This window comes from Cannabis sativa, chromosome 3 (assembly GCF_029168945.1).
Source record: "Cannabis sativa cultivar Pink pepper isolate KNU-18-1 chromosome 3, ASM2916894v1, whole genome shotgun sequence".
Classification (NCBI taxonomy): Eukaryota; Viridiplantae; Streptophyta; class Magnoliopsida; order Rosales; family Cannabaceae; genus Cannabis; species Cannabis sativa.
Genome location: NC_083603.1, coordinates 29491970 through 29516018, shown reverse-complemented (window position 1 = coordinate 29516018; position 24049 = coordinate 29491970). Strand labels below are relative to the sequence as shown.

Sequence of the window (24049 nt, the reverse complement as noted above, 5' to 3'; positions counted from 1 at the left end):
GCTGCTTCAACTCTTGAAAGCTTGATTCACATTTATCTGACCACACAAATCTCTGATTTTTCTTAGTCAATTCGGTTAGGGGCATAGAAAGTTTAGAAAATCCTTCGACGAAACGTCGATAATACCCTGCTAACCCGAGAAAACTTCGAATTTCCGTCACAGACCTAGGCCTCGGCCAATTCTTCACTGATTCCACCTTGTTTGGATCGACCATAATTCCATTCTTCCCCACAATATGTCCCAGAAAGGATACCTCGGACAACCAGAATTCACACTTTTTGAACTTGGCATACAGCTTGTGATCCCTAAGTCGCTGTAACACCATTCGAAGATGATGCTCGTGCTCCTCATCTGACCGAGAGTATACAAGAATGTCATCGATAAACACTATAACGCAGTTATCGAGGAAATCCTTGAATACTCTATTCATAAGATCCATAAAGGCCGCAGGAGCATTAGTCAATCCGAATGACATTACCAGAAACTCATAGTGCCCATATCTGGTTCTAAAAGCAGTCTTCGATATGTCCTCCTCCCGAATTCTGAGTTGGTGATAACCCGACCGTAAATCAATCTTTGAAAACACAGTCTTTCCCTGAAGCTGATCGAACAAATCGTCGATTCTGGGCAACGGGTACTTATTCTTAATCGTCAGCTTGTTAAGTTCCCGATAATCAATACACATTCTGAGGGAACCATCTTTCTTTTTTACAAAGAGAACCGGAGCTCCCCAGGGCGATACACTGGGTCGAATAAACCCAATATCCAGCATCCCCTGAAGTTGCAACTTAAGCTCCTTGAGTTCTGCTGGAGCCATCCTATATGGAGCCTTAGATACAGGTTCGACTCCAGGTGCCAAATCAATAACAAAGTCAATCTCTCGTTGTGGCGGCAATCCCGGCAACTCCTCGGGAAACACATCAAGAAAATCTTTCACTACCCGAACTACCTCAGGCCCAAATGTTTCAGGTCTGCTGGAGTCAAATACTACCGCTAGAAATCCTACACAACCATTGCATAGTAAATCCCTAGCTCTCAACACAGAAATAACCGGGATCCGAGACCCCTGAACCGATCCAACATAAACAAATGGATCTTCACCTTCCGGCTGAAAAGTCACCATTTTACACCTACAATCTATACTGGCCGAATACTTGGATAAGAAATCCATTCCCAGTATAATATCAAACTCAGTTAGTTTCAATTCTATGAGATCAATACTCAATTCCCTATCTTCGATCCTAATCGGCATAGACCTAATGCGCCTATTAGAGATAACCAATTCCCCGCTAGGCATTAGGGTTCCGAACCCCCTTTCTAAAATTTCACAAGGCCTACCCAAAAGATCAATCACTCTTGTAGCCACATATGAACGTGTAGCTCCCGAATCAAATAATACTGTAAATAACAAGTTGTTGACGGGAAGCTGACCTGTCACAACAGAAGGACTGGCTGCAGCGTCAGCTTGGGTAATGGCAAACACACGAGCAGGAACCGGTTTCACCTCAGCTTTCGGCTCCTCTTTCTTTGCCTGGGGGCAATCTTTTTTGAAATGCCCCACCATGCCACAAAGGAAGCACGTCTTCCGGTTACACTCTCCCGGATGATGTTTCTTGCATCTTGGACACTCAGGATAAGAGTAACCCTGGCGTCCCCCTCTGCCTTGGTTCCCACGGAACCGCTTGCTTTGCCCCGAGCCACCAGAAGCTGGAACAACTTTTCTTTTCTGCTCGGTGGTGGAGTCACCACCATCCCTACCATAAACAGGAGTAGGAATAGTGGGGGTTCCACCAACACTCGGAGTCACCCGGGCCTCCTGAAGGAACTTTACCGCACCCTCGGCTCTCAAAGCCTTTTCAACCATCTCCGCATAAGTGGTTGCCTCAGTAGTAGTAATAACCAAATCATGTTTAATTTTTGCACTCAAACTCGCCAAGTATTTTTCCTTTTTACTGAAGTCGGTTGGCACAATTCCCGCTGCCAACTTGGCCAACCGGTCAAACTTCGTCGTATATTCAGTAACCGACATCCCCTCAGTTTGAACCAGATCAGTGAACTCTTTTCGCTTTGCACTGCGGACTGCTTCATTGTAATACTTGGAGTTAAACAACTCCTTGAATTCTTCCCAGGTCATCAGCGTGACGTCTCGAGTGAGGGTTATTAACTCCCACCACACGAGAGCGTCTTCCTGAAACTGGAAAGTGGCACAGGTTACCCAGTCATTTCCAACCACTCCCATAAAATTGAGGATGCGTTCTATTACCGAAAGCCACTGCTCGGCCTTCATCACATCAGGGCCTCCCAGAAACACTGGAGATGCCTGTTTTCGAAATCTTTCGTACAACGGTTCCATACGGTTGCCAACAACAGGTTGTTCTGCTGGCACCGCAGGAACTGCAACGGCCTGAACTTCTTGAGGAGGCACGGCAGGAGGACCCTGCTGCCTCAACCTTTGGATCTCTTCATCTTGCTGGCGGATTCTATCTTGCATCTCCGCAAATCTTTGCTCCCAATCAGGAGGAGCTTGAGGTGGATTTACAGGGCGACCACCCTGAGCTCTGCCACGGCCACGGCCGCGACCACGAGGATTTTGAGGATTCCTCTGACCGCCTCCGGTCTCAACCATGCCACCCTGACTTCTTGTATTTCGCGGGGCGTCCATTTAATAGGACTTAGCCTGCGAATCCATAAGCCAGGCAGGTTAGACAGCGGTCAAAATTAACACCGCTCTTAATAACTTAAAGGCAACACACTTTCTTTTCTTTTAAGAAAATATATTTAATTAAATCTAGTATGCTTCCTAACATGCTTTCACATTCACATTTATTTAAGATACTAAACAAGTACAGGCTTACTGAACCGTGAACTGAGCTTTCTCTGATCAAGATTGTACATGTCATAGCAAGCTTCGGTAGACAAACCTGGCGGCTCTGATACCAAAATTGTAACGCCCTAATGCTAAGGCACGCTACAGTGCTTTTTCAATAATTGTGCAATCTTTGCTAATCAAAGAAATTTCTCGAAAAACGTGTCAAATTAAAACTTTTGCATTAAACATTAAACTTTGAAATTTAATAAAATATTTACAAGTGCCGGGATCCCGATTTTTAAAACTTTACAAACTTTACTTTTTAAATATACATTCCAAAATATACAGATTTACAGGTCGCACAGCGACTTTCAAAATACAACTCCCAGATGTCCCGAGACCGAACACCTGTGTCGCGCCGCTTGACATGTACAATCTCACCCGAGCTCGGGTTCACTCTGTTCGGCCTTTCGCCTTTCCTTTACCTACACATGGAAGCGAAACCGTGAGTCACCGTACTCGCAAGAAATGCATATAACATATCATATAATTTCCGACCTGTAAATAGGCGCCCATACACCTATTTACAGAGCTTAACAGATGAGTATGAACGTTCTAACTGGGACACGACCATGTACCATGTACCACATACCCTTATTATACCTTCGTATTAGTATAGGTAAGGTATGACCGCACCCTGAGTACTATCTAGTGTTGTACCACAACCACCTTGTACCTTCCCGTACAAGTGCTGGTAACACCAAGATGTACTTCCAAACATCACACACCTCACCAATGCACTCCGTACCACAACCGTACAAGTGTTGGTAGTGTATGAATCACAATAAATAAGCATGTATACATATTAACACATACATACATTCAGATAACCACATCATACATTATACACAGTTCTTACCTGTTTTCCGAATTCAAGTGTGCTAGCCGACCTGAACGGAATTTCTGTGCTAGATGGATGCCCTAATCACATTTTGAAACCGGGTAAGTCACATGATTAAAACCCTAATCCCGGGAATCCCAAAACCAAAACCCTAGGTTCTGCTATACTCTAAAGGGGTTAAACCAACTCTGGAAATGGGGAAACACCCAACCGAGGTACTGAAATGGACAAAAATTGAGAAAACGAAGTGTTCGGGAATCCTGCCAAAACCGGCAAACCGGTTTTTGGGGCATGGCAAACCGGTTTGCCGGTTTGCACCAGTAATCCCAAATCACTTCCTTCTTTGCTCAATTTTCCACCAAATGATACCAAACTTTCCAGAGCTCCTAAACAAAGCATACACAATAAATCCCAGCCAGTATTTCACAGAAAAACACAATAAATATCAACTTGCCATTAAAGCTTAAAGCTTTGAACTTAATGTTCAAAGTTGCATAAAACCAACCATAAACCTCAAAACCAGCTGCTATGGGCTAAACTCAATTCATACTAACCCTAGAATTCGAACCAAACAAATATCAAACCCTAACAGCTCCTATAACACAATTTCACTACTTCAACTAACTTAAAACTTGAAAATTAGAGAAGAGGATCATTAGGGCTTACCTTAGGTTGATTTCCCCCCCTTGAATCCTTGCTGAAAACTCAGAGAAATGGAAAAGAAAATTGATTCTTGCCCTTGGTTGGTCCCAGCCGAAAGAAAGAGAGAGAGTTCAAGAGAAAATGGCTTTTTCCTTTTTCTTTTCTTTTTTTTTTTTAACTTTCCTAAATTGGAAAAGGATTTGATTAAATCCCTTGCTGCCCAAATAATGACTAGGTGTCATCCTCACAATCAGCCACCTAATCCCCCCTTAAAAGACTAAAATGCCCTTTAAATCAAACTTAGGGTAATTTTGAAACTAGGGGTAAAATGGTCAAATTCCATAACCCCGCTCAATCCCGATAATTTATTTTCTCCAAAATATTTCCCACTATGAAATAAGGTTCTAAACTTACCCATGTGATCAATCTAGCCATCCATCGCATTTTCCGTTGTCGCCAAGCAAAAATTACAAAAATAACATATTGCACATATAAACTAGATAATACCCCTAGAGTTTAATAAAATCTCCGAAATTGAGAAATTATAACTCTAATATTTATTTCTAAATATTGGGGTCCACATTTAAATTTAATTCACAAATAATAATAAAATAATAAAAATTAGTGCTAATTGCCTTTACTAATCCATAAACTAGAGCGGTCATTACAGAAGTCTTGCAAAAAAGTCAGGTTGGTTCTCTTAATAAGTATTTTAATACAAATAATGTAGACAATTTTGTCGTGAATGACATTGAGAATCAATTTGATATTGAAAGTAATGAGAATGAGAAAACTTCAAGTACTGTGAATGAAAATGAAGAATTGAATCAAACTGTTAATGAGAATGAGAAAAGTTCAAGTGATGTGAATGAAAATGAAGAACTGAATCAAACAGTGAATGAGAATGAGAAAACTTCAAGTGGTGTATTCAACTTTCCTTTTGATATTGATGATCCAGGAAATTGGGATAGGATTGGTCATATTAATATGACAAATTTTATAGTTGAAAGAGGTCCAAAAAGAGTCATTAAGGATGAGTTTACTAGGGATGCTTTCGGTAGGAATTTTTCTTCGTGGCATTATATTAGAGAATTACCAAATGGAGAGAAACAAGATAGGAAGTGGTTGATTTATTCAGTTTCTTTAGATAAAGTATTTTGTTTTTGTTGTAAATTGTTTGCAACAAAGAAGCATCTTGTGGGTTTTTTAGCTGAGGGAGGTTTTAATGACTGGCATAATATTTCTGATCGATTAAAAAGTCATGAACGAAGTACACAACATATTGAGTCAATTGCTAGTTGGGTGGAATTAGAAAAACGACTGAAAATGAAGTTAACAATTGATGCAAGTTTAGAAGAACAAATTAATCAAGAGAAAAAACATTGGAAACAAGTGTTAGAGAGAATTCTGGCTATTGTAAAAAGATTTGGGCAAAATAATTTGGCATTTCGAGGAGATCGTGAAAAACTATATGAGAAAAACAATGGGAATTTCTTACAAATTATAGAATTACTTGCTGAATTTGATTCAACTATGCAAGAACATGTTCGTCGTATTTTAAGAGGTGAGACTCATTATCATTATTTGAGTCACAAGATTCAAAATGAAATGATACAACTTCTGGCAACTGAGGTGAAAAGCTCGATAATTAGTAGAATTAAAGAAGCAAAATATTTTTCAGTCATACTAGATTGTACTCCAGATGCAAGTAATGATGAACAGATGTCTCTTGTTTTAAGATGTGTGAATGTTTCAGAAAGTCCAATATTTGTTGATGAGTATTTTCTAGGATTCATAAAAGTTCATGACACATCAGGGCTTGGTTTGCTTAATGAACTTTTAGATGCGTTGAATATTCTTGGACTTGATGTTGATAATATAAGAGGACAAGGATATGACAATGGATCTAATATGAGAGGAAAGAATAAAGGTGTACAAACTAGGCTACTTGAAATGAATCCTAGAGCATTTTACACTCCTTGTGCCTGTCATTCTCTAAATCTTTTACTTTCTGATATGGCTCATTGTTGTCCCAAGGCTGTATCTTTTTTTGGTGTGGTACAACGAATATACTCATTATTTTCAGCTTCTACAAAAAGATGGAAAGTATTTACAGATCATGTACCTGGTCTCACTGTTAAGCCATTATCAGAAACGCGTTGGGAAAGTCGTGTTGACAGTGTTAAAGCAATAAGATTCCAAGCTCCACAAATAAAAGAAGCTTTAGATTACTTGGCAGAGAGTAATGAAGATGCCAAAACAAGAAGTGATGCTGAGACTTTAGCAACATATAATATTCATAATTTTGAGTTCTTGGTGAGCATGGTTATTTGGTATGATTTGTTGTTTGCTGTTAATATTGCTAGCAAGATCCTACAAAATGAAGATATGCAAATTGATGTTGCTATCAAAGAGTTAAAGATTCTACTTTCATTTCTTCAAAAGTATAGAGAAACTGGTTTTGAGAATGCTTTGACTAAAGCTACTGAGATTGCAAGTATGATGGAAGTTGAACCTGTGTTTATTGAAAAACGAAAAGTTTACAGGAAAAAGCAATTTGATGAAAGTGTCAATGAGGGGGTGACACAATCAGCAGCAGAGTCATTTAAAATTGACTATTTTCTTTGCATAATCGATCAAGCTATTTCATCATTTAAAACCAGGTATGCATACTATTATAGTGTTTTATTTAAAATTATATTTCACTTCCTACCATAATAGCTAATAAAAATAATTATTGTTCAACTAGGTTCGAACAATTTCAGAATTTTGAGGAGAATTTTGGACTATTGTTTGATTTTGAGAAATTAAAGTCTGCAGATGATGACACTTTGAGGAATTTTTGTATCAATCTTACAAACTTAATGAAGCATGGTGAGATTTCAGACCTTGACAATGATGACCTATACCAAGAGTTATATATGTTGCGTCAAAGTCTACCAAAAGAAACCAAAAGAGCTATCGATGTGTTGAGCTATATAAAAGAAGTGGATGGTAGTTATCCAAATGCTTGGATTACTTATAGGATTTTTCTAACTATTCCGGTCACCGTTGCCCATGCAGAACGGAGTTTTTCCAAATTGACCTTGATCAAATCTTATCTTCGTTCAACCATGTCTCAAGAAAGATTAAGCGGTTTAGCTATGTTATCCATTGAAAATGATTTAGTTGCAAAACTTGATTATGCAAATTTAATTAATACTTTTGCATCTAAAAATGCAAGACGCATAATATTTAAGTAATACATTGAAAAGTTTATGTGATGATTTATTGGTTTGGAATGTATTTATATTACTAAATATTAGTTTAATTTTATTTAAAATTACATACATAGAAAAAAATACATATACAAAAGGGCCCATTTTTTTTAATTTGCTAAAACCGTCTTGGGCCCATTTTTTTTCAGGGCCGGCCCTGCCTACAGTATAAATAAGTTTTTAATTTATAAAATCTGGTTTAATTCCTAAATAAATCAAATTTAAGAAGTATCATGAATAGGTAAATGTTTTCTTTTAATAATAAAAAGAAAAAAGACCACAATAATGAAAGACTTTTGTATTAATAGACAAAAATTTTAACGAATTAGGCACTGCAAGGTGTAAGATTAAAGTGTATTGCTATTCTAGATGTGTTATCTTGTAATTAGCTAGAAATGCTCTTTAAAAGTTATTACATTAAAGTATATGAGACCCGATACTTAGTTGGACCAATAACGATACTTAGTTGGACTAATAGCAATATTGACACATAAAATGTACTAAGTCTTTTAGCATTTCTCAAAACTAAAACGTTTGCAATAAATGTGAATTTGCCAAATAGCTAGGGGTGTTCATCCAATTTAATCTGTATTATTTTACTCACAGTGCATCATATCCGCACTAAGTGCAAATTTTATTTTTTGGATCCAAGCCCATCCACACAATAGCTCAAATCCAATCCAATCCGTAAAAGTGCGGATTGGATCGGTTATTTTAGATCGATTACTTTTTAATATTAAATTATTTAATATTTATGATTTTTTTTTTCACATAACTAGTAATAAAATAAAATAAATTATAGTTATTTTATGTCTCCAACAACAAATTAAAATAAATAAAATAACAAATTTAAAGAAAGAAAAAAAAATTGTATGTATAAAGAAATATTTAATTTTATTTTAAATTACATGTAGAAATATGTATATAAGAATAGAATATACACTTAATCTATTAAGTTTTGAAATATAATTCTATTATATGTATTAGAGTTTTAAATTACTATTTTCTTTATATTAAAATGTTATTTGTATATATAATTCTTTAATTTTTTTTATAATATCCGTAGATTAGATTAGATCGATTACTTTTGGCACAAATGCGAATATATGCACTTTTTTTTTTTTTTTTTTTTTTTTTTTTTGAGAAAAGACGCGAATATATGCACTTTGCAGATTAGATTAGATGTACAAATTTGATTGAATGGACTATTTTATAAACACCCCTTGAAACACCTAATGTTTTTTGTTCTCAATTTTTATTTTTTTCTTTAAAAGCTTCTAGTTATTTTTTGTGAAAAAAAGACTTCTAGTCATAGGACAAGTAAAACCAACCGTTTCACAAACCGGTTCGTCTCCCTCATTAGTCATTGTACTTAACTAAATTTTGTCGTACTTTTGCATTGACTTTTCTCGACTTATGTTCTTCCCCTATTACTCTTTCCTTTCGACTCCTTCCTCCATTTTTATTTTTAGTTATTTAAGACGATCAAGTAAAAAAAAATTATTCTGATTTTGGTCTCCAAGATTGCCCACTTTGTTGGGATTTAAATTCTGGGTTTCCTTCTATTACAATTCTCCCGAATTTTATCCTTTTTTACTTTTCCGGGTACTGATTCTTTTTGGATTCTGAGTTAAATATGGATGAGAAATTAAGAGTTTGAGACAGGAAAGTGAATTTAGAGATAGTTTTTGCTTTTGGGTTTTTGATAAAATGAGTAGGAGAAAGAGGAGAGGCTCGAATGTTGAAGAGGCTCTGGAGTTTTTTAACCATTTAATGGAGGAAAAGCCTTATCTTCCATTTCTGGTTGCTTTGATTTTTTTTGCTTGGTGTATTGAAAGATGGATATTCTCTTTCTCTAATTGGGTTCCTATTGTTATTGCCGTTTGGGCAACTATTCAGGTTGAGCTCTCTGTGAATGTGATCTGTTTGTTATTTTCTTCTTTATGTTGAATAGATTTTGCTTCCCCATCACTTTTTCCCTGAATACTTCTCTCTCTCTCTCTCTCTCTCTCTCTCTCTCTCTCTCTCTCTCTGTCCTGGTCTGATGGATTTTTGAGTTTTAGGCATCTCATCAGTTCCATACTGAACGTTTTTGCTTTTGTTTTATCATCACTCTAAATCTTAATTGTCAAGTCTTAAACTAATGCCTGCTTTCTTTGTTTCTACTGATTTGGATGAAAACTTTGATTTCTTTCTTCACCTCACTGTGATTTAGTTTTTCCTTCGATTACATTAATTTGGATTTTTTTTTCTCTTCCCTTAGCAAGTCCTGAGGAAGATAACTGTTACATAAAGTATTTTCCTGATGAGGGCTTAGTATTTGTACATTTCACTACAATTTTAATTTGTGTTTTTTTTCTATCTCTAAAGGATAAATCTGTGACAGATTTGAGACTATACAATGTATTAATGTGAGTTACCATTTGTTCTTTCTTCAGTATGGAAGTTATCAACGTCGAATCCTTGTTGAAGACTTGACCAAGAAATGGAAACGAATCGTACTAAATACCTCGGTACCTAACTTAATCTAGTCTTTTTACTTTTTTATTTTTCTTAATCAAATTTGTAATTTAATGAGCTAATTTTTCTATTTCTGTATATAGCCTGTAACCCCATTAGAGCATTGTGAGTGGCTGAATAGAATGGTAACTGAAGTATGGCCCAACTTCATTAGTCCAAAACTTTCAACAAGGTTCCATACTATTATTGAGGTAACGTGTGTTCCCCTGCACTGGATTTATAAAATCATAACAATATTGCTTAGTTATAGTATAGGAGACTAGGAGCATGTTCATGTGAAGATCTCCTCTTCTATGTAGTAGTTTAGCAGAAAACATGTTTATAACAAAACGAATTTCTGTTGCATTACATGCTGCTTCCATTTCTTCCGAGTTTTGATCATTGGTCTTCGAGTAAATATCATTTAACTCCGGAAATATTTCTTCGTATATCTATTTTCTTTTTTGTATCTCATCTGGAACTTACTTAAAGGTACTTTAGCAAAGTTTTGCTAACTGTACTGTCAATTCATATGTCAAAGAGTTGCACTCTGCTTATGCTGCACTTGATTTGTTAGAATAACATTTTGTTTCTTCCTGCAGAAACGTCTTAAGCACAGGAAATCAATGCTTATTGTAAGTAATGCATATGTACTTGATCTTTAAACTGATATGTTTAAAGAAAATCTTATTTGAATGATTTGAGCTCTTCTTCTTTTTAACTAAGTGATGCATTTTACTTAATTTATGTAGGAAAGAATAGAGCTGCAGGAATTTTCATTGGGTTCATGTCCACCTAGCTTAGGTCTTCAAGGGACTCGTTGGCTGACTTCAAATGATCAGGTTTGCTTTTGTTTTCCTCTCTTGCTTTATTTTAAACATTTAAGTCTTTGTATACTTATTATGTACGTGTATCTTGCTATTATTTTCTCAGTTATATTTATGCTGTCTTAAATGTAATGATTTGTTCTTGTTTTCTTCGATCTTCATATAGTTTTGTGTGTGCCTATTGACAGAGATTCATGCGTTTAGGATTTGACTGGGACACAAATGACATGAGTATTTTGTTGCTTGCTAAGCTGGCCAAGCCATTCATGGGGACTGCTCGGATTGTTATAAATAGTCTACATATTAAGGGTGATGTATGTAAAGTTGTTTCCTTACAAGTATTGATTATCTTCATAGATACAAGACATTCATTCACTGTTCTTGAACTTGCTAATTGGGTACTGACTGCTGTATTTGCTGCTTGTTGCATATTAGTTGGCGATTCACTTTTCTTTCTTATGATGGAAATTACATGCAGATATTCAGCCATAAGCTTCTTTGTTTTTGGATGTGATCATTTCATTTGGTATATTAATTGTAGTGGGGATACTTTCTCACCATCAAAGGCAAACAAATAAATTTTCTTTTCCTATAATGCCACATTTAGGACTGCATTTTATATCATAAATAAGTATAGAATTTTTCCTTTCCGTCAGATGTTTGTTTCTTGTATTAGTTAAAGCATTGATGCAATTTATATACGGATGATCTTTGTGTTTAGTTTAATTCAATTAATTCTGCTTTCTTTGAAAAACATCAATAGCAATTTACCTTTACTTTTGTAGTTTCTCACATGCACCTTAGCATCTTTAATTGTAAAGATGGTTTGGTGTTTCAATGGCATTAGTAGCTGTGTATTACTTGAAGCTGTTAATATTATTTCCAATTTGTTACTTATTTCAAAATTGATCTTACAGCTTCTCCTGATCCCAATTCTTGATGGGAAAGCAGTTTTGTACTCATTTATAGCAGCTCCTGAAGTGAGAATTGGAGTTGCCTTTGGGAGTGGTGGAAGCCAATCATTACCTGCAACTGAGCTCCCTGGTGTCAATTCTTGGCTGGTATGATTCTTAAGCATATAGAAATTAAGAACATGCTATAAAGGCTATATGATTAGCTGCTAGTTCAGAAATACTTTATTAGAAATGATGATAAAGCAGCTAATTATTTTTAAATTTAGGTTATAATTTTTTAAAATACCTTTAAGAAAAATTTGTCAACAAAAATTCAAATAATCTCAGCCCGATGTATTATTCATGTTTGTAACTTACCACTTATTCTTACTAGTTTTTGCTATGCATCACCATGGTGGTGCACCTGCCTTCAAAAATGATCGTGCTTTCATATTTTTCTCCAGTGTTTCCATATTTTGATTATCAACTTGCAAATCTAGCTTCTCATATAGCATATCTCACTAAACATTTAAACACTTTCTTTCTTTCTCTTTTAGGTTAAGATTTTTACTGAAACCTTAGTGAAAACAATGGTTGAACCTCGCCGTCGTTGTTTCTCATTGCCAGCAGTGGACTTACAGAAGAAGGCTGTTGGTGGAATTATTTATGTAACAGTTATTTCAGGAAATAGACTTTTAAGAAGTAGCTTGAGAGGAAGCCCCTCAAAAAAGCAAGATAATTGTCATGATAAAAGTTCAGAAGAGCAATTAGTTAATCGAGATTTGCAGACATTTGTTGAGGTAGAGCTTGAAGATTTGACAAGGAGAACCAGTGCAAGATCTGGGTCATCTCCTAGATGGGATTCGACGTTTAATATGGTTTTACATGAAGAATATGGAACTTTACGGTTCCATCTTTACGAGTGTACACCAGAAAATGTGAAGTATGACTATTTGGGTAGTTGTGAAATTAAGGTATTCTGTTAAGACTTTTCACAAGATTTATTATATATATGTGTAAATATTTAAAAAAAAGTGGGTTTAAATTTTTACATATTTGGTGCACTAGTTTCAAAAAAGGCATATGCCTGCACTCCATGTTATGCATGTGATATTCAATTTTCTAGCACAGCACTAGAGGAAGTTGAAAAGTTGGATCAATGCTTTTCATTTTCATAAGCTTTCTCTGGACTAAACCTTTATTTTAGTACTTCCACAAATGATCTATTAACTATTGATACATGTATTATTTATTTTCCTTTGTCATTATATTACTTCCAACTAAATTGGCAATTTTTCCACTTTGAGAAGGTAATGTATGTGAAAGACGACTCCACAATATTTTGGGCTACAGGAACAGACTCCAGCGTGATAGCCAAGCAGGCTGAAGTTTGTGGAAAAGAAGTTGAAATGATTGTTCCATTTGAGGGAGTCAGTTCGGGGGAGGTAACTTATTTAAAATCTTCATGGAAGTTATGCTTATTAAAATAGATGTGCATCTTGTGAAATTCTATGTGCACCATTTTAGAGTAGGAAATTGAAAGCTTTTACTGTTAGAATTTGGGGATAAGATGAATGAGGTTCCATCCCAAAACCAATTGGCAATGGGAGGAGTAGCCCTTTCATCTTATATATCACAATTTATTTCTACACTTTAGCAATGTGGGACTAACTCTTAATATTTACTGTTACTTCTTGCTTTTGTTATCTAAGTTAGAACACCAGTTTTCAGCATGCATGTCTTCAGATTGAAATTTCTGCTTGGTTCTTTATTTGACAAAAATGACACATAAAACAGAAAAGGAAAAACTAAAAGGATAGATTTTCTCTACAATACGGTGTCAATGTCAATTACTACAGAAACGTGTTCATGTCTGCCGTCAAGTATAAACTTAATTTAAAAATTTAATGTTTGTATATTGTAATTTCTTTCCCAGCTTTATACATTTTAACCACTTATTTCATGGATCTTGCAGTTGACAGTAAAGCTTGTTTTAAAAGAATGGCAATTCTCTGACGGTTCACACAGCTTGAACAATTTTCGTGTTAACTCCCGACAATCACTAAATGGCTCCTCAAATTTTCTGCCAAGAACTGGAAGGAAAATCTACATAACGGTGATGGAAGGGAAGCATCTTAGTATGAAAGACAGATCTGGAAAGTGTGATCCATATGTTAAATTGCAATATGGAAAGGTACATATCTTTTTCCTATGTAACAATTCCTTATGTATCAGAATGATTTCAATTTTTTTTTTTAAAAAAAACATCTGAATTGCATAACACCATGTATGCTCTTAACACTTATGTTCAGGCTATTCAGAAAACAAAAACAGCTCATTCTTTCAATCCTGTTTGGAATCAGAAGTTTGACTTTGATGAGATAGGAGATGGTGACTACCTAAAAATAAAATGTTGTAATGAGGAAATCTTTGGGGATGAAAGCATTGGTACCGCACGTGTGAACTTGGAAGGACTTGTTGAAGGGTCACTCAGGGACATTTGGATCCCTCTTGAAAAAGTCAGTTCTGGAGAACTAAGGCTTCAAATAGAAGCAGTCAAAGTTGAAGACCCTGAAGGGTCAAGGGTATGGAAGTATTAAATATATATGAATAAGGTTTGCATTTATTTAATTGGAATAATACCAAAAAGATACGGGAAACCTTATAAGTCATGCTGATTCAAATGTCTAACAAATTCTAGTGAGCCTGGTTAATCTTTTAACTTTGTTATTTCTGATATTCTATGCTGGTAAACAATTATTTGGATGCGGCTATCTCCAATTTTTATTTGTACTTTTTTTTTTGTTTCTGTATGTCAGGGTTCATCAATGGGATCAGGAAATGGATGGATTGAACTTTCTCTCATTGAAGCAAAAGACCTTATTGCAGCTGATCTTAGAGGAACAAGTGACCCATACGTAAGAGTTCAATATGGGAACTTAAAGAAAAGAACCAAGGTTTGAACATGTTGCATAATACAATGATGACCCCCTTCTGCCTTTTTATTAATATTTGAATTTATCTTTAGCAGTAAAGCCATGACTGTACTTTTCAATCAACATTAAGTATTATGATTGTGGAACAAAGTTTTATCAGCTACAATTGGTAACTCAAGAGCTTATATCTAGGCATCTGAGCACAAGTCTTTACTCTTAACCGTCAAATTATTGTTGTTCTTCGTTGTTTTGATAGCAATTATCATATTATTGAAGTGGCTAAGAAATAACCATGCTCTCTTTTATTGATGATTTTGAAAACTAACCAAGTAGTATTTTGCATTCTTTTCATGCTATACTTGAATATACATTACAGGTTATGTATAAAACTTTGAACCCAAAGTGGAATCAGACTTTGGAGTTTCCAGATAATGGCAGCCGCCTAATTTTGTATGTTAAAGACCACAACGCTGTGCTGCCTACATCAAGTATAGGTGACTGTGTTGTCGAATATGATAGATTGCCTCCGAATGAGATGTGTGACAAGTGGATACCCCTCCAAGGGGTGACAAGGGGAGAGATTCATATTCAGGTCACAAGAAAAGTTCCAGACTTACTGAAGACAAGCAGTTTAGATTCCGAACCTTCGTTAGCTAAAGCACATGACATTTCTAGTCAGGTAAGATGCGGATTTGCTTTCGGTAACTTTTTTTTTCTTGAAGTGTATGTAGGATCTTAGTAATGCTAGCATTTGAGTCATACAGCCTTTCTTATTGATTCCAATCAATAATCTAAGCAATCCCAAACCATATGTAAGCTTAAGGATTCCTCTCCCCATGCACCTAAATTTATATGCCTGTTCCCAGATATGATTCTAGCATTACAACTTTACTAAAATAACTTCATTATTCTTCAATCCGGTTAACATATGTTTTGTCGAATGATGCTCTCTGGTCAGATGAAACAAATGATGATCAAGTGTCGGTCTTTATCCAACAATGGCAATCTTGAAGAATTGTCAACAGCCTTGAGCGAGTTGGAAAGCCTTGAGGACATGCAAGATGATTACATGGTTCAACTCGAGACCGAGCAAATGCTTCTGCTGAACAAGATAAAGGAGCTTGGTCAGGAAATTTTCAACTCATCACCTTCCTTTAGCAAAAGAACATCTCCAAATTGAGCTAATCTTCTTAGTACATTGGTAAATTTTACACCATAAAATTAACCAGTATAGATCATATACATAGTAACCTGCTACAAAGTCCTCAAGTTCATGTCAACCTTTTGCTGCATATCTCCCTTTATATGAATGCCCTGAGATCTTTTCTATCACACGGTGTTCTGTAAACTTTAATTGTAATTAGCTATGGTAAAAGTGTACGAAACTTTGGTTGAATAAAAGATAAGGCTCTTTTTTTTTACTATCTATATATTTTTTTTTAGGTTGTTCACACATTTGGTATTTGTGTTTTATCTAAATACAAGTTAGGTACTTTGTGTTTCCAATAATGTTTATTTGGTATCCTATATTTTAAAATCATACATATTTGGTACTTTAAATTTAAATTTTTTTGATAAAATTTTATCAAGACAATCAAATTGTTTAAAATTTTATACATTCTAAATCCAAATTTAATTATTTGTTTACGTATAACTGAGAACTGTTTGGTTAAATTTATAAATTGTATTGATTAAATTTTATTTTAGAGTACTAAATATGCATAATTTAAAAATATGAGGTACTAGTTAAATATTATTGAAAATATAGGGTACTAAATATGTTTTTCATAAAAACACAAGGTACTACATGAGTATATTTTTTTTTTTTTACTGTATATATATTTTTTTTTATTGGAAATCTATTTCCTTTTATAGGCAGTATTATTATATTGAAATGGGCATGTCCTTGTGATTAAACAAGACAAATTCAACCTGATTAAAGGACCAAACCAACAAGTATAATAACAGAAAAGCAAGAGAACACAAAATTTATCTCGGTTCACCCTTGAAATCAAGGCCTAATCTAACTTTTCCCACAAGAAGTTTCTCCACTATGATCAATGAGATTACAAGCTCCAACTGAGTTGTGTACACTACTGAGATACAAGAAAAAGAACGACTCTTTAACACGTACAATAAAGCTCTTCGAACACAATAAACACATGATCACTAGTTTCCTTTCTTTGTCTTAGTCTTAACGAGGGGTGTTTATAAAAATGAAAATTACACCAAATATGGGATTTTATAAAAAAGTTTCATAAATATGGTATTTTAAACTTTATCACCCTTATATGGCATTTGTTCAAAGTTAATGTTTTTTTATGGTATTTTATTTGCCACTTTTTTGTAAATTTAATTTTCAAATTCCATATTCTAAGTTTGTGTATTAAGCCCTAATTTTTTCTAACTTCTTTCTCTTTAGTCGGCTGCCTCTCTCATTTTCTTCTCTCTCCGGTGACTAATCTTTGCTAGTTCCAGTGACCAATCTAGTCCCTCGTACGACCGCTACTAGTTCCGACGAAACTATTTTTACCGTTGACAGACAAGACGGACCGAGGTTCTCATTCACAAGATCAAAATGACTTCTTCATACTGCAATGACCATGGGAGATCTTCAAAAGGGCTGCTCCAAACTTGTTCTGTCAATGTCCGGGAGCAAGTGAAGGTGTTGGCCGGTCGATTTCAAAAGCCAAGGTGCGATACAATATTTTTTTTTTGTTTACAAATAAAACTAAAAAAACATTTTTGGTGCTTTTTGGTTGGCTGTGTTGTTATCATCATTGATTTCACTATTGGTAGTTTTGAAACTGGTATCTCTAAGGACAAACAGACTTGTGAGCATGCTCTTCTTGGTTTTAGGCAGATGATATGTTGTTGTAACAAGGTGATAAAATCAATTCAATTCAACTCTATTTACATTTGTCTTTTGTGAGTTGTTTGAATGTGTAGTGTACGTCTATGATATTTGTTGTTGAGTTTAGAAACTTGCTATCAATTAGCTTGAGTGGTTTATGTTTATATTTTTTATATTGTGTTTTGGTTGGGATGGACTGGTTGGTGTGCGTAATGCGTGTACTTGGGCTTCCTGGCTTCATTTTCTGGGTTGGATTTGTATGGCAAATGGATCAATAGGTTGCACTAACAATAATTATGCATCAAGAGAAAAGTGCAAAAAGTGCAGACAATACCAAAAGAGGTAACGGCAATGCCAGCGATTACCATGCCTGGAGCTTCTCTCCCAACTTATTCACACTATTTTGCCAGGGTCCAAGCAGATCAAAGAATGAATGTTGGATTAATAAAAAAATCATTCGGATTCCCAATGATTAATTTTCTATTATGATATTCCAACCAGTTACTTCTCACCTTTTATAATAACTATTCTTAATCTCATCTTTACATTTTTTCTTTACTTTTTAATTTAATTTATGTATGTATATATATGCATATATAAGAAAAAAAAAAAACCAAATGATGTATCAAAATATTTGCTACTCTTGATAGATTTTCACCTATTTGATGATGGTTTTCTACCAAGATTTTTGAGGCCTTTTCTTCATTTCTTTTTAAATATTGTTGATTGATAGATTGAGTATAATATTAACTTAATTTGCTTCTGCATATATTTGATGATATTTGCTTTTGATTTAATTTTTAATCTCTGTATTATGTTGTAATAAATTATCATGTGCTGAAACTTAGAATAATCTTAAGACACCTTCCTACACAGTGTGCCAAAGCTGTGGATATTAATTTGGGGGTTAGTGGGGTGCTCGTTGATTGAATTGAATTGAAATGTTTAGTTGAATATTAATTTGGGGTTAGTGGGGTGCTCGTTCTAAGCAGTAAATCTTTTTTTGCTTTCTCTTTTTTGAGAAAATTGGATTTTCTTTTAGAAATTCTCTGAGTCAAAAGTTACATCATTCAGTGGAGCTGATGAAGTGTGTTCTGCAGGGACTAAAACCATTCCATCGATTCAGTGGAGCTGATGAAGTGTGTACTATGGAAGACTCTTATTAGATGATATCAAATTCCATCTGTGAACGGGCAAAATGTATCTAGTGGCAGTGACTTTTATAGAGTTCTAGATCAATGTAAAGTGGGCGACAGGATAAAGTTTCATTGTGTTAACTCATATTAATCTACATTATCTTCTTATAATGATAGTTTTAGAACAAAGTTAGAAAAATCTTTAGAGAATTTCAATTCTTACTCCAAAAATTTTTGAGTGCATAATATCTTTCTCATTTTAAAATATTTATTTTAACTTATTAACTAATTGATTGAGCTAGTCAAACTATTAAAGTATATCATGAGTACCATTGATTGAGCTAGTCAAACTGTTAAAGTATATCATGAGTATCATGAACTGTAAAACAACAGTTTATTTTTAAGACTTATATATATTTACTTATGCTTGTAGCATATAGTAGAATATGTCTGTATCTTTAGTGACTTATTTGTTTAGAAAATGAGCCAGGCCTAGCCTCTTATGTTTAAAAATTGTTTAGATTTAAAAGGTGTTCTATGATTTTTATAGAGTCGAAACTGGTTTCACCGGGTTTACAGGTTCGAAACTGGTTTCACATGTTTTGAGAGTTCTGCAATGGGGTTGCTCTATTTTATTATGTTATTGCATATTTTTAATTTTAAGTTACTTTTTATTATTTTGTTTCTAGGTTAAGAACTTACACTTATATTTAGTTTTTAAATTATTGGTATGTATTGTGTGTTGTTTTGATTTTGTTTGATTAGTATTTTTTTTTTGTATTTTTGTGTGTGTTTTTTTTATTTGGCTGTTTGATGAAACTGGTTTCAGTTAGCTTTATTATTTAACATTTATATTTTGTTATGATTTTTCAACGTCAAAACTGGTTTCACAGGTTTTAAGTGTTCTGTAATGGAGTTGTTCTATTTTTATGATGTTATTGTATATGTTTTAGTTTGTATAAAACTAGTTTTATTATTGTCTAATGTTTGAACAAAAATGTCTGCTTTATTTTAAATAACCAGTTTCTGACACACTTATTATGTTATTATTTTTGTAACTGTTTTTTTTTTAATTATTATTGTTTATAAATGATTTTTAAGTTTTAGTTTTTTATTTGGTAATTCTAAGAAACTAGTTTTATCAGTTAATTTTTATTATGGTTGCTTTATTAATAACTGGTTTCTCCTCTCACTATTTTTTTGTTATTCTTTTATGGTTTTTATTGCGTTTTTGTCTCTTTAACATAAAATTTATATGTTCGAAACTGGTTTTTAAATTTAGTATCGTTTTTAAAAGTTTAGTTATTAGGCATTGTGTATTTTTCATTGTGTTGTTGATGAAACTGGTTTTTTTTTTTCGCTTCTTTTAATGAAATAATTAGTTTCTTTTAATATTGATGAAACTGGTTTTTTTTTGTTTCTTTTAATGAAATAATTAGTTTCTTTTAATATCGATGAAACTGGTTTTTAAAGTTAGTATCGTTTTTAGATTATATTTTTTTTCATTATTTTATTGATGAAACTATTTTTTTGCTTCTTTTAATGAAATTATTAATTTTTTTTAATGTTGATGAAACTGGTTTTTAAGTTTATATCATTTTTAGATTATAATTTTTTATATTGTGTTTTTTTTTGTTCATTATGGTGTTGATGAATTGATTTTTTTCTACTACTTTTATTGAAATAATTAGTTCATTTTAATATATAGAATTAATTAGTTTATTAATTTATTGCCTTGATAAAATTATTTTGGTATTGCATCAATTTCTATAAAAAAACAAAAACAAAAACAAAAAAACAAAAAAAAATGGTAGTTTAAAAAAATTGCTTCAGTAACAAAAAATAGCTTCAACTGAGAATTTTTTTACTGTTTCATTTTTTAAAAGATAAAAAAGAAAAAGAAAAAGAAAAAAAAAAAGAAAGACAATTTTAAAAATTTTTATGGCATTCTTTTTTAAATAAAATGAACTTTTCCCATATTTTTAAGTTTTTTTTTTTTTTTAAAAAAAATGCCATATTTAGTACAATTAAGTTTTTATGCCATATATATCAAAACTTATCTTTCATTTACCATATTTTTGTAAATAGCCCTTTATAAAACAGCTAATCCTATTCAATCTGCAAAGTGCGTGCGGATTGGATTGGATTAAAAATCCAAAATCTCCACTTGTGCTAATTGGATGTTGATTGACATGTAAAAGTAACCAGTCCAATCCAGTTCACACACATTTCTATAAAATTTTATAAATTTATATATACAATTACTATTGGGTTGATCCGTCATTGCCACAATCACAACGACAACACCACCACCACCACCAACAACAACAACAACAACAACAACCACATCAACAACAGAGAGAGAGAGAGAGAGAGAGAGAGAGAGAGAGAGAGAGAGAGAGAGAGAGAGAGAGAGAGAGAGAGAGAGAGAGAGAGAGAGAGAGAGAGAGAGAGAGAGAGAGAGAGAGAGAGAGAGAGAGAGAGAGAGAGAGAGAGAGAGAGAGAGAGAGAGAAGAGAGGCTAGGGTTTTAGACTTAGATTGGTTAGGAGGCTAGAATTAGGCTTAGAGACTTACTTTTTTTAGTTAGAGTTAAGGCCTTTGTATAGGAAGCCGAAAACCCTAATTTACAATGAAATCCTTAGATATTTCATATTAAATTTATTAAATACAAAGGACTAAATTGCCCCTTGAAAGTAGATATTTTTGTTGGGTTTTATGCCCTAAATAAAACACATTTCAATATAATCAGATTTACTTATTAATATAGATCAGAAATAACATTTAATGTTGCATGGTTCACATGATTTATTTCATGATTATATGTACATAATGTATAAATTCATCTGAAACCCTTTTCACATACGTGATCCTGTTTATTGTGCTGTCAACACATTGGAAAGTAAACATGACTACGTGAATAAAGTTTCCTAGATTTATCAGACATAGGGTTTTACTGATATGATAATCTACAACAGAGTTTACTTGCATTTGGAGAAGTGCTATGTTCTTTCCAGAGCATTGGTTAAAGTAAAGCTCAGGTTGGATGCATGGAGTATGCATCGGAAGGGACCGATATTGAACTTTGACTTAGATTTATTAAACTTACCGTAATATCTATTCAAGTCAATATCGCCTAGTTGATCCTAGATCAAATGATCTTAATCCTGATATGATTAGGCTCAATCTCGAGAGGCTATTCGTGTTCTTTGATTTGTTAGTTAAGCCTACTTTTAGGTCAGGGTGATGCGTACATTTTGGGAACACGGTAGTGCAATTGAGTGGGAGCGCTATCATAAACATGGAATCTATAGCTTCTATCTGACGAATAGTAAGCAAAGGATGATCTCCTTCGAGCTTGACCAAACGAACGTAAATGGTGGAGTACTCATTTCACACAAGCTGAAATATCATTTATACAGGGTCAAGTGTTTTAAGGATAAAATACATTGTAGGGTGTAATGGTAATCTAATCCCTTTACAGTGTAGATCATTCATATAGAAGATCATTGATCACATTAGGATTATAACAATGGATAACTGATGATGCGTCTATATGGTGGAACATATAGAGCATTCTATTATACTGAGAGTGCAATTCTAAGTTCTATGCGTGGATTCAACAAAGAATTAATAAGTTAGTGAATTTTAGTGCTAAATTCTTGATCTACTTATTGGAAGCTCGGTTATATAGACCCATGGTCCCCGCACTAGTTGAGATAATATTGCTTGTAAGAATCATGTAATTGGTTTTGATTAATCAATTATAATTCTCAAATTAGACTATGTCTATTTGTGAATTTTTCACTAAGTAAGGGCGAAATTGTAAAGAAAGAGTTTTACGGGCATATTTGTTAATTATGATACTTTGTATGGTTCAATTAATAAATATGATAAATGAAAATATTATTTAATAATTATTTATAATTATTAAATAGTTAGAATTGGCATTTAAATGGTTGAATTTGAAAATTGGCGTTTTTGAGAAAATCAGATGCAGAATTGAGAAAACTGCAAAATCCAAGTAAGGCCCATTACTGTACATGGCCGGCCACTTGGTTTGAATTATTAAACTGATATTTTCATTATTTTAATGCCAAATAATTCAAACTTAACCCTAGTGGAATGCTATAAATAGATAGTGAAGGCTTCAGGAAAATGACACTTAAATTTTCTACTTTTTCATTCAGAAAAAACTGAGCCTTCTCTCTCCCTATCTTTGGCCGAACCCACTCTCTCTCTCTTCCTCATTGAGATTTCGAAATTCTTAGTGTAAGAGTAGTGCCCACACACAGCAAGTGATACCTCAATCATAGTGAGGAAGATCGTGAAGAAAGACATTTAGCAAAAGGAGTTTCAGCATCAAAGATTCAGAGAAAGAGATCCAGGTTCAGATATTGATAATGCTCTGCTACATAAAGGAATCAAGGGCTAGATATCTGAACGGAAGGAGTCATATTATTCTGCTGCACTCAATGTAAGGTTTCTTTAACTTTATACGTGTTTATTTCATCGTTTTAGAAAGTTCATATTTAGGATGTTAATAAACATACTTGTGAGTAGATCTAAGATCCTGGTAAAATAAATTTCCAACAACTGGCCTCAGAGCCATGGTAATTGATTTACTTGCAAGAAATTTGGACTTTAAAACGATTGTTTGTTTGTTTTTGGATGGTATCATGTTGTATTGAGTGTTATTTGATGATTGATTGGTGTTTGTGAATTTTTGTTAAAAATAATTGAATATCTGTTTCTGGAATTATTTTTATTGGATAGTATGGAAAAAATTAAGCAAGTTACTTTTTTTACAGAACTCAATTTCGATTTAATTTGAATTAGTTATGATTTTTTGAAGATTCGAAAAAATCGGAGTTGTGGTGAAATTTTCCTGCGATCGCGAAAACTGTCCGTACAGCTCACAATTTTTTCGTTTTTCTTCGATTTTTCATGCTTTTTCATGGAATTAACTTCCGATTTTTTGTGTAGTTCTGTATTTATACTATTACTATTCCTAATTCAATTCTAATTATCATTATGAATTAATTTAATATTTTTTAAATTTAATTCAAGATATTAGTGTAATTTGAATTTAAAAATAGTTAGTATCTATCTTATTTGCTTAATAATCTATCTTATTTTTAAATTTGATTATATCTTATCTTATTTTTAAATTTAAGGTTAGATTTTTAATATTTTAATTTTTTTTTAAAAAAATAATTTGTCTTTATTTAAATTTAAAATAAGATAACTATAATCATGTAATTTTAAAAGGATGTAAGATATTTTGCTAACTTTTA

At 33.5% G+C, this 24049-nt stretch overlaps 2 protein-coding genes and 2 non-coding genes across 5 annotated transcripts; all 4 read left to right on the top strand.

The window, feature by feature from the left end:
* The first annotated feature begins 5178 nt into the window (after positions 1-5178).
* Positions 5179-7710, top strand: LOC115717821 (uncharacterized). Its single transcript, XM_061111822.1, has 3 exons — positions 5179-7015; positions 7102-7124; positions 7403-7710. The coding sequence occupies exons 1-3, from the start codon at positions 5340-5342 to the stop codon at positions 7507-7509; spliced, it is 1806 nt and encodes a 601-aa protein (XP_060967805.1). The 5' UTR covers positions 5179-5339; the 3' UTR covers positions 7510-7710.
* Positions 7711-8860: 1150 nt separating this feature from the next.
* On the top strand, positions 8861-16188 carry LOC115709382 (synaptotagmin-5). Of its 2 annotated transcripts, none has more exons than XM_030637470.2 (14): positions 8861-9508; positions 10048-10122; positions 10213-10320; positions 10711-10743; positions 10861-10950; positions 11124-11249; positions 11853-11996; positions 12386-12802; positions 13139-13273; positions 13804-14022; positions 14141-14413; positions 14648-14785; positions 15141-15443; positions 15723-16188. In XM_030637470.2, the coding sequence occupies exons 1-14, from the start codon at positions 9320-9322 to the stop codon at positions 15942-15944; spliced, it is 2472 nt and encodes an 823-aa protein (XP_030493330.2). In that variant the 5' UTR covers positions 8861-9319; the 3' UTR covers positions 15945-16188. The 2 variants fall into 2 exon arrangements, with proteins under 2 accessions (XP_030493330.2, XP_060967804.1); XM_061111821.1 differs by having other exon boundaries at positions 9001-9214.
* A 1865-nt stretch (positions 16189-18053) lies between these two features.
* LOC133036402 (small nucleolar RNA R12) lies at positions 18054-18134 on the top strand. The gene has a single exon (XR_009687060.1). It is a non-coding gene; the product is annotated as a small nucleolar RNA R12 (small nucleolar RNA).
* A 95-nt stretch (positions 18135-18229) lies between these two features.
* On the top strand, positions 18230-18314 carry LOC115711847 (small nucleolar RNA SNORD24). The gene has a single exon (XR_004010715.1). It is a non-coding gene; the product is annotated as a small nucleolar RNA SNORD24 (small nucleolar RNA).
* Positions 18315-24049: the final 5735 nt, after the last annotated feature.